Genomic DNA, 15,644 nt, shown 5'->3' with positions numbered 1-15,644 from the left:
GATTCGTTGACTTGTCACTTGGACCTGAATTTTCTATTCGGTAAAAACGTCCGGAATAAAGCGGACATCATATCTTCTAGAAGTAATTTTATGCATCGCGCTAGAATTTTTTTTTTATTTTTCTTTAGGTGAATTTCCGGCGTTAGGTATTCAGATAAATATAAGTTCTCGAAATAAGTCGGAAACCTTGAGGACAAACATACGTAAGTTCTTTGTCTTTTACGTCTGAATAAATAAATGGAAGCCGACTATTTAATATTAATTTCATTTGGTTTGAGAAAACCAGCAAATTTCGTGAAATTAGTGCTCTAACATTTTATCAAGTGAACTCTTACAATTTGTTTATATCAAATTTTGTTGTAATGAAATATTGAGGGGGGTTATTATTTATTAATAATAGGTTATAGCATTGTATGAAGAATATTCTACAATGGTTGTAGAATCCTAGGATGGAGGAGTGGCGTAGCTAAATAACATACACTGTATCTGTAAAGTATGGAACAAATTCATTTTCAGCTAAACAGATCATTTTAAGAAATAATCCTGAAACACGTCGATTTTTTATTTTAATTTACCGTATTTTGAAATAATAATCTAATATACAGGGTGAATTACTTTCGAGTAATGACGTCACCGTCATTTTTTTTAAATGGAACATTCCCATTTTGTCTCAATTTTCCGATTACTCTAGCTGAGCTGATTCCAAAAATGTATCACATGTTGATTCCAATTGGTACAGAGTGGACAAAAATAATGAAATGAATCCAAGCAATAATCAAAACCAAAAAAATTGTAGTACTAAACTGTCATTGAATACCAATAAATTACTGAACAAATAATGACATTTCACAAAAAACTAGACGACTACGTTTTTTTTAAATTGATAAGAAAAAATTTCTTTCATATTCTGTCTGCTAGACCACAGGTACCAAACATGTTTGGAAACAGCTCATTTTTATTAATCTAAAAATGTAACTACAGGGTGTTACATTCAAACCACTTGCCGCTAGACAATAAGTATTTTTGATAATATTGTTAATTTAACTAATAAAGAATGTTACGCGTTACTTTATGAGGACACACAAAACTATTGTATTCTTGTCCACCCTGTACCGATTGGAATCAATATGTGATACATTTTTGCAATCAGCTCAGCTAGAGTAATCGGAAAATTGAGACAAAATGGGGGTGTTCCATTTAAAAAAAATGACGGTGAAGTCATTACTCGAAAGTAATGCACCCTGTATATTAGATTATTATTTTAAAATACGGTAAATTAAAAAAAAATCGACGTGTTTCAGGATTATTTCTTAAAATGGTCTGTTTAGCTAAAAATGAATTTGTTCCATACATACGGACACATTGTATAGTTGTACTTGAGAAAACATGTATCTAACACACTTCATTACTTAATAAACTTATAATAATAATAATGATATTTGTCCAAACAAAAATCAGATGAATATTCGTATCATGAAACTACTGCTCTATCATAAAATCAAATATAATAAAAATAATCCACCGCCAGGTTGGAACCTAGGGTTATTCGAAATTTTCTAAAATACAAACTCCGAAACGATATTGGAAAAAAGTATTTTAGTCAGTATTATTCAAGTTTTCATGATGATACCTAAGTCGTTATAAGTTTTCCACAAAGTTTTTTCAATTCGATTCCTTGATTTTTATCCTTTGAAACTGTGTTTCTTGTATATACGACAAAACGTCGTATCTGCTACCGATTTCGAAAAAAAAATTCTAACAATTCTCTGGTATACCTCAATCCAAATTACAAACACCCTGTATCTCAAAAACAAAGCGTTTGCGATCCCATTTTTGAGGGTTTTTTCATAAAATTATCCAAGGAATCTCTCATTTTTCTTTATACCTCCAATCTAGAAAAACCCTGAACTCCTGAATACTGAAAATTGCTGGAGGTTGAAAACATAATTTGAACGATATAAGTAAATAGGTGTATATTATTTGCAAATTGTCTATACCTAGATCATTCTCTTCTCCCTCATTAGGATTTTTTTTTAAATTGAGGATAATAATACAAAATTTTCAAATCCATTCTAATCACGTTGTAATTTCTGGTTGATATGGAAAATGAGCGAGGAACTGAAAAAATACCATTTGCGCATCCACCAAAATATCTTATCATCTATTGAATACGTGATCCCAAGTCATTGAACTAATAAACGTCAGTAACAGCAAAACACCCACATCTTTTTTAAATGAAAATGGTTAACAAATATAAGGACTGCTATCAAGGTGAAAATATCAGGATGAGAAAACCTCAATTACGAATAACAATTCATTCACTCATTATCAATTTGATTAATTTGGTATTTTGATAAAAAGATCCATCTTAGGATCTATAATATATTCCTATTGAAGGATTTGCATGTTTATAATATTTCATTGATTTATTTTCTTTGTAAAGAATTTATGACTTGTTTTCATTTTGTAATGTACATACATTTCTGGAAATAAATAATAATTATTATTATTATTAAACTTGACTGCATGGAATCACGTTGGTTCAAATTTATTGAGGATGTGAAATGTAAAAATTCATAACAGCTTATCTTTGCAAACCACAAAGTCCTAATCAAGTCACGTATTAATCAAAGGCTAGCATGCAACATTCAAAACAGTTTTCATTTTGGTTCCAGATCGTTCGTTTCCTTGGTGACCTGCGCAGTTATGAAAACTTTCCAGCGTCACTTTCCTGACATTGGTCACGGTTGGTAACATTGAATGTTGGTAAACGAACGGATGATGAATATTTGATGTTATTGAAGTGTCAAAATTAGTAGTTTCCTTTGTTCTTCGCTGAATAATAGAAAAGTGGATATTAATTGGAGTTAATCGTTTGTGATCAGTGTTTCTAACAAGTTTAAAATGTTTTCTAACTTTGACGATTCTGAACACTAGCTAAAAGTGAATAAGTGATTTTGGCGTCTGTTCTAAGTGCTATAAATAGCGGACTCCCTTGGAAGTTTCTCAACTACAGGTTTACGTTTCTATTGATAATTAGCAAACAGAAACAATAGAAACTGTTTTGTTTTCGGTTTCCTCTTGATTGTAATGTGCCCCAACCATTTGTTAAGCAAGAAATCAGTGAAACGTACCTTGGTGTCATCATATAATCTTGTTTATTGGAAAAGAAAAGGAATATTCTTGCACCCCACAGCAATGTTTAAGAACTGTTTATCTAGTAGTGCTAAAAATCAAAGACTCTGTACAATATAAACGTGTTTTTGTTTGGACATTTCTATTAACACCAGCTATCTGTTAAAAAAAAATCAATCATGAAGTTGCTTGAAAGTACAAGATTCGAAACCCTCAATAATGCTCTATTCTTCCAAACTGAAGATTGTAATATTGTGGGAAGGATTGAAAGTTATTCCTGCAAAATGGTAGGAACAGACAAAATACTCTTTAAGAGGTTCAATCCCGAAGGTGTACATCCTAGTGATTTGCAAGCTTTATCACCACCTCAGGGTTTGTCTCCAGGAAGTTCTCATTACAGTCATAGTCTTCCAGGTGATGAAGATGGGTTACTGTGTGATACAATAAGTCGAAAGACTCTATTTTGTCTAATCGCAACACTGAACTCAGCTTTTCCAGATTATGACTTTATGAATGTCAAGGTAAAATATTAATATTTGTTTTTCAAATCTATCTTTAAGTCAACATAAAGAGATACTTGAAGTTCAGCAACAACATTGATATAAAAAGCAATCATACTCTAATTTCATGTATGACATAAACAAGTGAGGAGAATTCAAAAAAGGATTTATCCAATTTTATTTAAAAGTCTATATTTATCGCTTGGGTCATTGATCTTTGATTCAAAAATTGCATGAATTCCTTCAAGAACACTTTTGTGATCAATATACCTATTACAGATTTATGCAAACAGTTTTTGTTGTTTATGTGTGAGAGAGAGAAAGAGAGACTGATAAGGTTTCTCATGATTCAGTTGAGACTTGCTTCCTTCATATCCTTTGAATGGAATTTCCCATTGAGTTGACGTATATAAATAAAGGGAATCGTTGTTTTCAAAAAACATCAAGATACTTATCAACCTCTCCATATAAGGTAGTTTGAAGGTTGATTGGTATGAATGAGAAAGGATATTTTCAATAAAGTATCGAATTATTTTTTGAGGGATAATTGTTAAACATATAATATTTCCCTCAATTATCAAGAGCTGCTACAGAAAAGTTTTAATCCGACAAATTATTGCGAATTGGCGAATTTTTAGATAAATTATTAAAATTTTATGCATTGCACTATTTTAATCGGCAGTAGAAGATGATTTCATTCTAATTTGTTTTTTCGAATACAATTTTTTCCATTGCAAACCGTTAGTGTTCTGCAGTGTATTTTATTTTAATTCTATTTCATTCATTTTTGTCTGTATTGTGACAGGATGTCGAAGCTGGATATTTTAGCATAATTATTTTAGACTGGTTTTTAATGAAAATTATTATTAGATACGGGGTGAATCAAACATTACTCCAAATGAAATTCGTTAAGATGATAATTCACCTTGTAATTAAAAAAGTCGTCCGTGGAATTTTCCAATTTTTTGTCATTATTCTTAGATCCAGTACACTATTATAATGTCATATAGTATTGGCTTTGCTATGACCAGTTTTTGAGATACACAGTGTAATATTTTAAGGGAAGCGACCGTTATTACAAATTACGAATTTCATTTTGAATGATGTTTGACTCAACCCGTATCCAACAATAATTTTTGTTAGAAACCACTCTAAAATTATCACCTTATGGGTAAGCAATATTTGACGTGCGAAAGTGTTAGATTCAAGATGTTTTCCTATGGGAAATGTTAATTTGAAAAAATGCCATTTTCCAAATTCGGCATCCTGTATCTCGAAAACTAGTCATAGGATTGAGGTTGGACCTCGGAGTAATAAATATAGATAGAGGTAGCATATGTCATTTTCAGTAAGCAAATTTTGTTCCCAACATGAACTATCAAATTTGACATGAAGCGCGCGGAAATGAAAACATATTTCACTCAATTCGCGAGTTTCTCCACAAAGAAAGTATTTCTTAGGTCCCATAGTGAATAAACTCAACTCAAAATACACTGCGCTAAAAAATTAACGCACATTATGGAAATCTCAAATTTATACCACAACTGAAGGTGTTCTCAATGATAATTATTTTTATCAGAATTATGCATGCATATGTTATCCACTTTCAACGTTTTTCTTCAATACAGATGTTTTTTCCCAGCAGGAATAAAAAAAGATGAGATTATCAGATTTTGAATGTATTGGCTCCATTCTGAAATCAGTTGTTCTCGATCAATTCTAGTAATCAATAGTTTTTCTTTCGTTTGATTTTCTACACTCGATCTCTATGCAACGCGAAACACGCAATTTGACCCAAGAGGAATGTGCTTAAGCGGTAGTTTTGCGAGAAGAAGGATGGACATACACAAGAATTGCAGAAAGGTTTGGAGTTTCCTATACAAGTGTGTCCAGAATGTTGCAGCGATTCAGGGAGACAGGTATGAATGTCCGAAGACCAGGACAGGGTAGACCACGGGTAACAACTTCCATTCAAGAATGTTACTTGAGAGTTTCTTCGTTGAGACAACGGTTTGCAACCGCTCGCCTCCTTCAAAATCAGCTTGAGCAAACTCATTGGGTGCGAATTAGCACTCAGACAATAAGAAATCGCCTCAGAGAATATGATTTAAGGTCTCGTGTCGCGGCAAGAGGCCCAGCTCTTACCCCAGCCCATCGAAGGGCGCGTTTGGATTTTGCGAGAGATCATATCCATTAGGAAGAGGCGGATTGGAAAAGAGTTATCTTCACAGATGAGTCTAGATTCTGCCTCTACCATTGTGATCGACGTTTCCTTGTATACATATGTCCACATGAAAGATATGCTCAGTGCAATTTCCTGAATACTACTGGTTTCGGGGGAGGATCGATTATGGTATGGGGTGGAATATCTTTGATTGCTCGCACAGACCTAGTGGTCGTTGATAATGGAGCTATGAATGCTGATAGGTATATAAGGAACATTCTTGAAGAGCATGTAGTGCCATTTGCCTCATACATTGGTGAAAATTTCATTTTTATGGACGATAATGCCAGACCCCATCGTGCGCTCAACGTTCAGGAGTACCTTGAAGAGGTTGAAGTCTCTCGAATGGAATGGCCAGCAAGAAGTCCAGATCTCAATCCGATTGATCAGGTTTGGGACAACCTCAATAGAAGGCTGAGAAGTTCAGAAAATCATCTAGCTACTCTTAATGACTTAGGAATCCAACTCAGAGAAATCTGGGAAGGATTAGATCAGAACTCATTTTGAGTATGAACCGTCGTTGCCGAGCTGTAATTAACGCAAGGGGTGGAAATACCAAGTATGAAATCACTTATCAGCATTCCAGTATTTTGAAAATTGTTTATTTCTTTTCTTTCACGTAAGATTCGGTGAAATCCTGAATTTTTCTTCCATTTAATGTGTCTTGTTTCGTTCAAAACCTTTCCGAGAGAACATAAAAAATAAGTTATTAAGTCAATGTAGAGTTAAATTTCATTAAAATTGAGATTTTCAGAATGTGCGTTAATTTTTTTGCGCAGTGTACAGGGTGGGCAAATTTCGATGTTTTAGCACTACAACTTTTGAACCAGAGGAGATAGACAAAATCTGATACCCACTTCTCGATCTCTTTTTCTGAGAAACTAAAAAGGGTAGTTTTCGTTTTTGGCCACCTTCTTTTGTTTTCGAGTTATAAGCGAAAATTGGAAAAATGGCGAAATCGAAAAACAGTTATATCTCCGCTAATACTCATGATAGAGCTCTGAAATTAAAACATTATTCAGGCACTTTTTTACGTAGAATCCAGTGGCGTGCTCGTATTTTCGAAAGGGTTTTTAATTACGAAGCTATGACCCAAAGTTATGTTTTTTTAAATGGGAACACTAGATTTTTGTGCCATTTTCTGAAAGCTTAATTTTTCCTGATTTCAAAAATATATAACATCGTATGATTCGGATCAATATAAATAATAGAAAATGGCCAAAAACCTCTTTTCACCTAAGAGTCTCAATATTTCTATGGTTTCAACTGTTGATGAACACAGAAAAATTGAGCTTTCTATAACAAGAGCGGTGTCCTTCCGTCAATCTGATTATTTCTATGCTTTTCACTTATTTCTACAAAATTCGAATCTAGATATGTTTTATAAATTTTTTGTCTAAAAATTGATTTGGAAATAACGGAGAAACCACAAGATCGAATTTTTCAATCGAAAGAGTTGTAATGAGATGCATGTATCAGGAGATTATTTACATAGGTCTCCAGAATCAATACGCACAAGTACCAATCCATTTTAAACAGCAGATGAAACAATGCATATCTGATTGAACTCAACATTTTAATTACGAAGGGACAAACAAGAAATAATATTTTACCTAATAATGACAACAATTGCACAATGCACAGTCGTCACCTCTTCTCGATATTTCAATAGATGAATATTGGAAACTGTGTTCAAGCTACCTAGGAACCTTTTTCCAAGTTCGTTTATCTTTTCGAAACTATTTGGATAAAATAAATATAGATTCGAATTTTGTAGAAATAAGTGAAAAGCATAGAAATAATCAGATTGACGGAAGGACACTGCTCTTGTTATAGGAAGGCTCATCAACAGTTGAAACCATAGAAATATTGAGACTCTTAAGGAAAAAAAGGTTTTTGACCATTTTCTGTTATTCATTTTGATACGAATCATTCGATGTTATATATTTTTGAAATCAGGAAAAATTAAGCTTTCAGAAAATGGCACAAAAATCTAGTGTTCCCATTTAAAAAAACATAACTTTGGGTCATAGCTTCGTAATTAAAAACCCTTTCGAAAATACGAGCACGCCACTGGATTCTACGTAAAAAAGTGCCTGAATAATGTTTTAATTTCAGAGCTCTATCATGAGTATTAGCGGAGATATAACTGTTTTTCGATTTCGCCATTTTTCCAATTTTCGCTTATAACTCGAAAACAAAAGAAGGTGGCCAAAAACGAAAACTACCCTTTTTAGTTTCTCAGAAAAAGAGATCGAGAAGTGGGTATCAGATTTTGTCTATCTCCTCTGGTTCAAAAGTTGTAGTGCTAAAACATCGAAATTTGCCCACCCTGTACATTCATAATGTTATAGTTGAATTGTGGATTTGAAAATATATCTCAATCCGACAACGTAATCTAACCATGTTGGGGACATTGTAAAAATTACGTATACTCCCTCTATCTATGTTTATATTGTTTATTACCCTATGGGTTCGACCATGAACTTCATTGTTCAGGAGGTCATATTCTGCAAAATACCAACAATTCAAAAAAATTAACCGGTGACAATATCCCTTCTGTTGTTTCTGATTGAATCACATTTTCATCTGGGTATTTTGAATATCCACAAATGGGATTTTTGTTGGTCAAGCCTAAAAGGCCGGCCCTGAATTTTGGCGCTATAGGTGATCTTCTATCCTGTCTACACCCTAGCGACGGCTCTGGTCTCTCCTCATGAGAGATTTCACTGTGTATCCCTTTCGGAAACTTTCAGTCCGACAAATTAATTTTTTTTTTTTTTTTTAATTTTGGATTTTGATTTTTCAGAGTGACGACTTCAGCAAGGAGCCGTCTCGGCAATGGGTCGCAAATGCGATCGATACGCAGCTGATCGCCACGGCTGGCGAACAGTACCGCGCCCTAGGCCCGGCTCTGTGGAGCGCCCTCGAGGACGAGATCTGTCTGTCTGACTGCGACATATTCTCGTACAATCCGGACCTGGCGTCCGACCCGTTCGGCGAGGACGGATGCCTCTGGAGCTTCAACTACTTCTTCTACAACAAGAAACTGAAACGCATCGTGTTCTTTACTTGCAGAGCCTCGAAGTGAGTACCGCATTTACTGCTAATTTTTTTTTTCGTGTCAAGGTGGATTCGCAACCGACTGCCGGGTACCGTTAGACTGACTAGGAACGGTGGAGAGGTCACTACTCACTGAGGAGTGACGTACAGTTGTCTTATAAACTTGCTTTTTGCGAGGTCAAACGCGCATAGTGATAGAGTGTTGTCAGGTAGTTGGCAGACAAAACATTGCATATTTTGCACATACAGTTTGTCCATTCGGAATCAGAAAAATGCAAAAAAGTAAACTTTCCAAGAATAGGGAGGGGGGGAAAGGTTACCAGTTCCATCTAGCCTACGTTAAATTCATCTTGTATTGTTTATGTTTCAGGAAGGGCGACAAAAATTTAAGGGGGGGGGTCCTTCTCCCATCTCTAGCGCCGCCACTGGTTCCTTGGAAGGGGCATTTTATACGGTTGATTCCAATCAATTTGTATCAACTCTGTGTTACGACAGCAACCCCTAAAATCTCAATGGGTAGGTTAAGTGACACTTTGTTTTAGAGGTTATTCGATATTCGATTGCCGTTTCAAAAATGCCATACACTTCGCCTTTTGTATAGTAGTTAAAAATAAGGAATATAATTGTTACAGATCGTTTCTAAGAGAAATGGTTTGATAAAAGAGGGCTGATTGACTGGCCATCGCGCTACCCAGACTTGATACCTTTAGATTTTTCCTCTGGTCACATACAAAGTCGGTTGTGTTTGAAACACGGCCCAGAGATATAGAAGAATTGAAAGTAAGAATACTCACAGCATTCCGAGAAATTCAAGTTGAAATTTTACAAAACTTGATTGAAAAAAAGGTTATGTTTTTGTCTACAAAATAATGAATAACATTTTGAAAATTTTTTATACGAAAGAATTTTTAATTAATTTCATGATTCATTGCATCTATTATACTAAGTACATACTAACAAAAAGGTATAGCATTTAGCATTTTTGTGATGTCAATCGCATTACTTTTAAACCAAGGTGTCACTCAACCTCCTATCCATTTAAGTTTTTAGGGGTTGCTGTTATCACACTTCCAGGGTTGATACAACTTGATTTGAACCCACCGTAAAAAAATACCCCCTACGAACCGAAGTTTACCATCAAAAGAGCTGTAATTTCCCCAAAATTACGATACACAAATTAAATTACTTAAATATGGAAAAGTTCAGAGAAGATCAGGCAACATCTACGAATCACTCCACAAGATATTCTGAATACTTTTCATTCTTTTTGTTCGCTCCTGTATACAGGGCGATTCACCGGGATGGTCTATTAAACGTTTATGGGAAACTAATCTTAATTTTGAGCTGAAAATTTGCACATTAGAGTTTGAGACAATGATCTCTCTAAAATATTTATTATACGACTGTTTGCGGTTTAGACCGAAAATGTACAGGGTGCTTATAAGAAGATCATGAACTTGGACAACTCAAATTCATCAAAACTCAAGATTTTCAAATTAGAACCTATATTTTTTATTATTAGAGTCGATTGTACATACAAAATAGTGGGGGTTACTTAAGCAAACTCTATACCTAGTATGAATATTTCAAGAGTTATCAAGGAAGAACTTTGAGGAAAAACCGCAATTTCTAACTGTGTGGAGTAGTATATGACTTCCGGAAAAATAAAATTCGATGTTTTCATAACTAAACTTGACATTTCAAGAATTGTAATGAATTATTCGTGATTGGAAATCGTATTGGTTTATGAATTTCTCAACAATCCCAATGAAAAATCAATTATAATTCTTCAAAATTATGATTAGTTTTCCAAAAACGTCTAATAGGCCATCCTGGTGAATCACCCTGTATAACAAAAACGAAGTGAGGACAACATCTAAGCAGTAATGTTTCCCAGCAATCAAGCTACAATTCAAAGAAAAATTGCTATAATTGGCCGAAGGGTTCAAGAGAAAATGAACTACAAACTCCGTTGAAATTTTATCCGTTCCCCTAATTTTGCCGGTGTGTATTGATTGTGTCTGCGTGTTTAGCATAAATGGCCTCGGTTTCACCTGATTGGTCAATTCCAAACACAAAGGTTTACTGTTTTATTTATCTCACGTAATATCTTTGCTCAAGAAATCTTAAAGCAAAGCAAATAATACTCGGTGACATGAGAAGTGAAGCAATAATTTCTTCAACTTTTGGCAACATCATAAAGTAATAACCATATTCAGTCTGTGGTGGCGCTAGATCAAATGTAAATGTGGACTAGTTTACAATAATACCGTTAAATAGGATGAAACGGATGTCTGAGTCTTTGGGTTTTATTTGAATGGAAATAACTTAAATATTCACTTATTAAAATAATTTAATTTTTATATTTTTGGCCTCGCATAGGTGGGTGACTCTAAAAAATTGTTGTTAGAGTTGGAAGAATTCAATAATTAGTCTATAGGTATTTCTTAAACTAAAAACACTAACGATAAAAAATAAAATAGAAAAGATTCAAAAATGCGTTGGGTATTGGCCGACCATACTGATTCCTGCACTTACTCCAGTGAGAAATAAAGATTTACCCAAAACGAGGGAGGTATGTCTATATCTCCCAATATAGTAGTAGGATTCCAGTCCGTTCATTCTAAAGGGTTTTCCAATAAGAGGTTTCATTTCGATAATAAAAAAAACTAGTATATTTTAAGAGAAATTAATACATGTTCATTTCATTGTAAAGAGGAAGGTATACCATTAACGATGGAAAACGATATCAGAAAAATGGGCGTCACGACAACGGTTGCAGCACCATATTCTATTCATGAAATTTTCTATGACCAATTCGCACATTTCCGGTTTTAGGTTCTCAATAAATTTACAAATTCTATCTCTAAGATCTTGAATCGATTGTGGAGCATTGGTTCAGATATTATCTTTCATGATACCACAGAGAAAAAATTCTGAAGGTATTAAATCATAAGATATCTGTGGTCATGGTTTTCTTGCAAAATACCTTTTGTTTCCTTGCTTGTATGGCACTCAACGCCGTCTTGTTGAAAATGAACGTCGTCCACATCAATATCTTCTGATTCCCGCCATAAAAATAATCATAGCTTCATAGCATAATTCATGCACCATAACAGTTGCACTAGCCTCATTTTAGAATAAATAAGACCCAATCACACCACCAGCAATATTATCAGCTGTTCTTGAGCGACGCACACGGTTTCAATTCATCACATCACTTACTCGTCCCAACAGTTCAAATTTTACCACCAGTTTCACCATTGTCGACCGAGAAGGTGCTTCACGACTACCCAAAAATGCATTAATTTTTGTGAACTGTGACTGCCAAAGTTTCACCATTTTTGTGGGGAAATTCAACGATTTCATAAGGTCGTTGATGCGTGTATGGTTCCATTTTTAGTAATCGCGTAATTTTTACTTGTAAAATGTTGAAAGGTGGCAATTTAAATTGTTAGAGCTGCCCAGATAGCGCGGGCTATTCAAAATGAAACCTCTAATTGGAAAACCCTGTACAATGATCTTCGCGTTACACTACAATATTCCGTTCCGTTCATTCTAGTTTTCTGCAATTAATATCTAACCCTTTATCCGATTTACGGAATAGTTCAAACCATTCTTTTCACAGAGTGATAATAACGGGTCTTTTGTTTGTTTGTAATGTTATTTTAACTGCTTTGAAAACAGGAAAACTATAAATACTATACTAGTGTATCGATATGGAACGAACACTTGAAAGCTTTCTTATCTTAATGGGTGTTTTATTTAATATCACTTAGTGTATTTACTAAATCTGAATCAGACGTTCAAGATATTAATTCAAGTAGGACTGCACTGCCACTACCCTTCATTCTATAAAAATTAGATGTTTCTGGAGAACTGGAGATATTTGAATTCTGAAGACTAGGTTCATGATATAAGTCGATACTCTACAAAGCTAAAATATTTTTAACCTAAGTACTTTTTTCAATTTGTTTCGAAATAGGTTTTTCCTTCTCTTCTTCATCTAGTACCCTTCTCATAAATTTATGGCTACATAATATTCTAATAGAACAGCTTTCAGGAATGAATTTGACTCTACATACAACATAAATTAAGAAAATCTCAAATAACTCGGAAATTTATAAATTTAGGAGCATAACATGTTTAAACACCGTAATTAGTTTCTCACGGAATCCAATAATTGAAAAATAAAAGTCTAGTAATTTTTCCACAATCTTCGATACATTATTTAAAACACCCTGTAATGATATTTCTGGAATTCAAAAGTTGCACGACATTTCCATTTTCTTCTATATCGAAATTGTGAAGACGATTCACGTTTAGGATATTGGGATCAAGTCAAATAACAGAAGACTGACTAGGCATATTTTCATTTTTGTCTATTGATATTTTGAAAACTGTTCAAATAGACCTAGTTCTCCAGAAACTTCAAATTTGGGAGACCATGTACTTATTTAATTACTTGATGTGTCTGTTGTGCCATAAATTTCATATTTGCCTTGTTAGGTTAGAAATCGTTTTTTATAGTTTGTGTAGGAGGAAATATAGAACTAAAGAGCAAAATTATTCCCCAAATGAAAAACATTTGGAGGAGAAACCATGGCCCTTTACTTGTAAGGTAATTAATTGCATGATCTACTAATTTAATTTTTTTTTCAGTCCGTTATATACCATGGATTCTGGTTTTGGAAGCGATTTCACCATGGAAGAAGATGAAATATATTATTAATCATCTTTTCCCTTTTTACAATATTTAGTTGAACTTACTGATGATAGTTTGTAGAGGTTTCAAGACACTTACCCCACATTTTGTTCCTTTTTTATATCCAATCCAAGAAGAAAATCAAATTTAAATTATTCACTCTATACTTTCCCTTCTCATTGTTATATATTCACTGAAAGGTCGACAAATAGGTGATAATTCGCCGATATTTTATTGTTTCCTGTATTGATAACGAATAAACCACTGTTTTGATTTGTTTTAGTTGTAGGGTGGAGCACAATAAATTCTTGGATGAAAATTGAAGTGATGCAAAACGTGAAATCTTTTTGTTGTTAAGATCTGTAAGTGAATATACTGTTCCAGGACAGTATATATGTTTATCTTACCTTTCAACAGTATTTTTTTAGATTTTAGATTAAAATTTTTTGGAGACTTAATTTATTTTTGGGATTACTAGTTAGCTCTTTCCTGTTTTAAAAAATTATGTAGATCTGAGTGAAAAATCATCTTCAGAAAACTAATCTAGTACAAAATAGTTCTATTTCTCTGTATTCTGGAAATCAGTTACAAACAGAAGTGGAAATTAGAATCGACTTACTTTCATCAAGCCATAATATTTAACAAAATGTGGGAATATCTGTGAGTGGTTATTCAACTTTCAGATATATTACATAATTAACATTATCATTGTTTCATTACATTATATAACGCAGTAGATTTATGTTAAAAATATGAAGGTTTATTTGCTTAGGTAGACATATATGGAAAAATGAGGCTTGAATGCACAACAAAAAGAGTTTTCATTTTTGGTTGAAATGTTTATATGCTTGTTACAAGATTATTTTAATATTTGTATAGTGCACCCTGATGTTAATCATTATATTAATAAATAGATCGTTTTTCTCATATCAACGAAGTTATTATTTCACCTTTTTGTCATATAGAAAGAATTGAACTATATAATTTTATTTGTTCAGTTCTGGCATATTTTCAAAATTTGTTCCCTATTGTTCAGTAACCTGTTCTCATAGTAGATTTTAATTTTTGGGATATGTATTATTTGAAGGACAGACTGATTTTTTGGAGTAAAATAGAAATAACATTGGTGTTTGAGTTTTTTCAAGAACAATTTCAGAGATTTCAAAATGAACCATCATATAAAACTTGAACAATTATATTTTCGTCATTGATACAGACTGTTCTTAAATTGGAGGGCTGCAAACGCTTTGTTTTGAAGATACAGGGTGTTTTTTGTAATGATTATACCAGTGAATATTTATAATCTTCGCTACAGATTAGGTAAAATGAGTACCATTTTTTCATCACTTCCAACTGGGTCTTTAAAATAATTTGGATTTTCCTGAGGATTACCAGTGAATTTTTTGAAATTTTTTTCTCAAAATCAGTAGCAAATACGACAAATCTACAAGAAACCAAAAAGTGTAATGTTAGATTAAAGTTTCTTTTCAAATTTTTCTAAATTACCAGTGGTCCACCCAAAAAAGTTCTGGAGGAATGAAGCGGGCACTGTTCCAGAAAAAATATCACCCTGTAGATTTTCATTCAAAATTAACATAAGACATGATGAAAACTTCAAATTGGAATATTAATGCCAAAAGTAAGTTGAATATCTTGTGAAGGGAAGGACCTATGAGAAAAAAGAACTTGAAAAACAAATCAAACTCAAACACCCTATATCTTGAAAACAAAAGGTTTGTAGGCCCATGTCTATAGGACTTTTTGCTTAAAATAAACCAAAAATCTATTTTTTTCGTTTGTACCTCCAATTTTGGAACAACCTGTATATTCACTTATCCAAAATATAGAAATTTACATTAAATACAAAACATGATTTTCTGTTGAAGGTCCAAGATATCATTATTTCAAAGTCATTAAGAAAAGCTGATATGGCGGAAGAACAGGTCTTATATTTGATTTTTGGATTCAATACTTGCTTTCTTCAACTGAAGACAATCACAATGAGGATTGGATGATA

General features: G+C 33.3%; 1 protein-coding gene across 1 annotated transcript; it reads left to right on the top strand.

The window, feature by feature from the left end:
* The first annotated feature begins 26 nt into the window (after window positions 1-26).
* Window positions 27-14,556, top strand: LOC123677898 (repressor of RNA polymerase III transcription MAF1 homolog). Its single transcript, XM_045614634.1, has 4 exons — window positions 27-203; window positions 2,676-3,656; window positions 8,669-8,946; window positions 13,585-14,556. Exons 2-4 carry the CDS (start codon window positions 3,315-3,317, stop codon window positions 13,652-13,654), a joined length of 690 nt encoding a protein of 229 aa, XP_045470590.1. The 5' UTR covers window positions 27-203; window positions 2,676-3,314; the 3' UTR covers window positions 13,655-14,556.
* The last annotated feature ends 1,088 nt before the right edge of the window (window positions 14,557-15,644 follow it).

Source organism: Harmonia axyridis, chromosome 4 (assembly GCF_914767665.1).
Source record: "Harmonia axyridis chromosome 4, icHarAxyr1.1, whole genome shotgun sequence".
NCBI lineage: Eukaryota > Metazoa > Arthropoda > Insecta > Coleoptera > Coccinellidae > Harmonia > Harmonia axyridis.
Note: the sequence above shows the minus strand (reverse complement) of the source record. Positions and strands in the feature narration are given on the sequence as shown.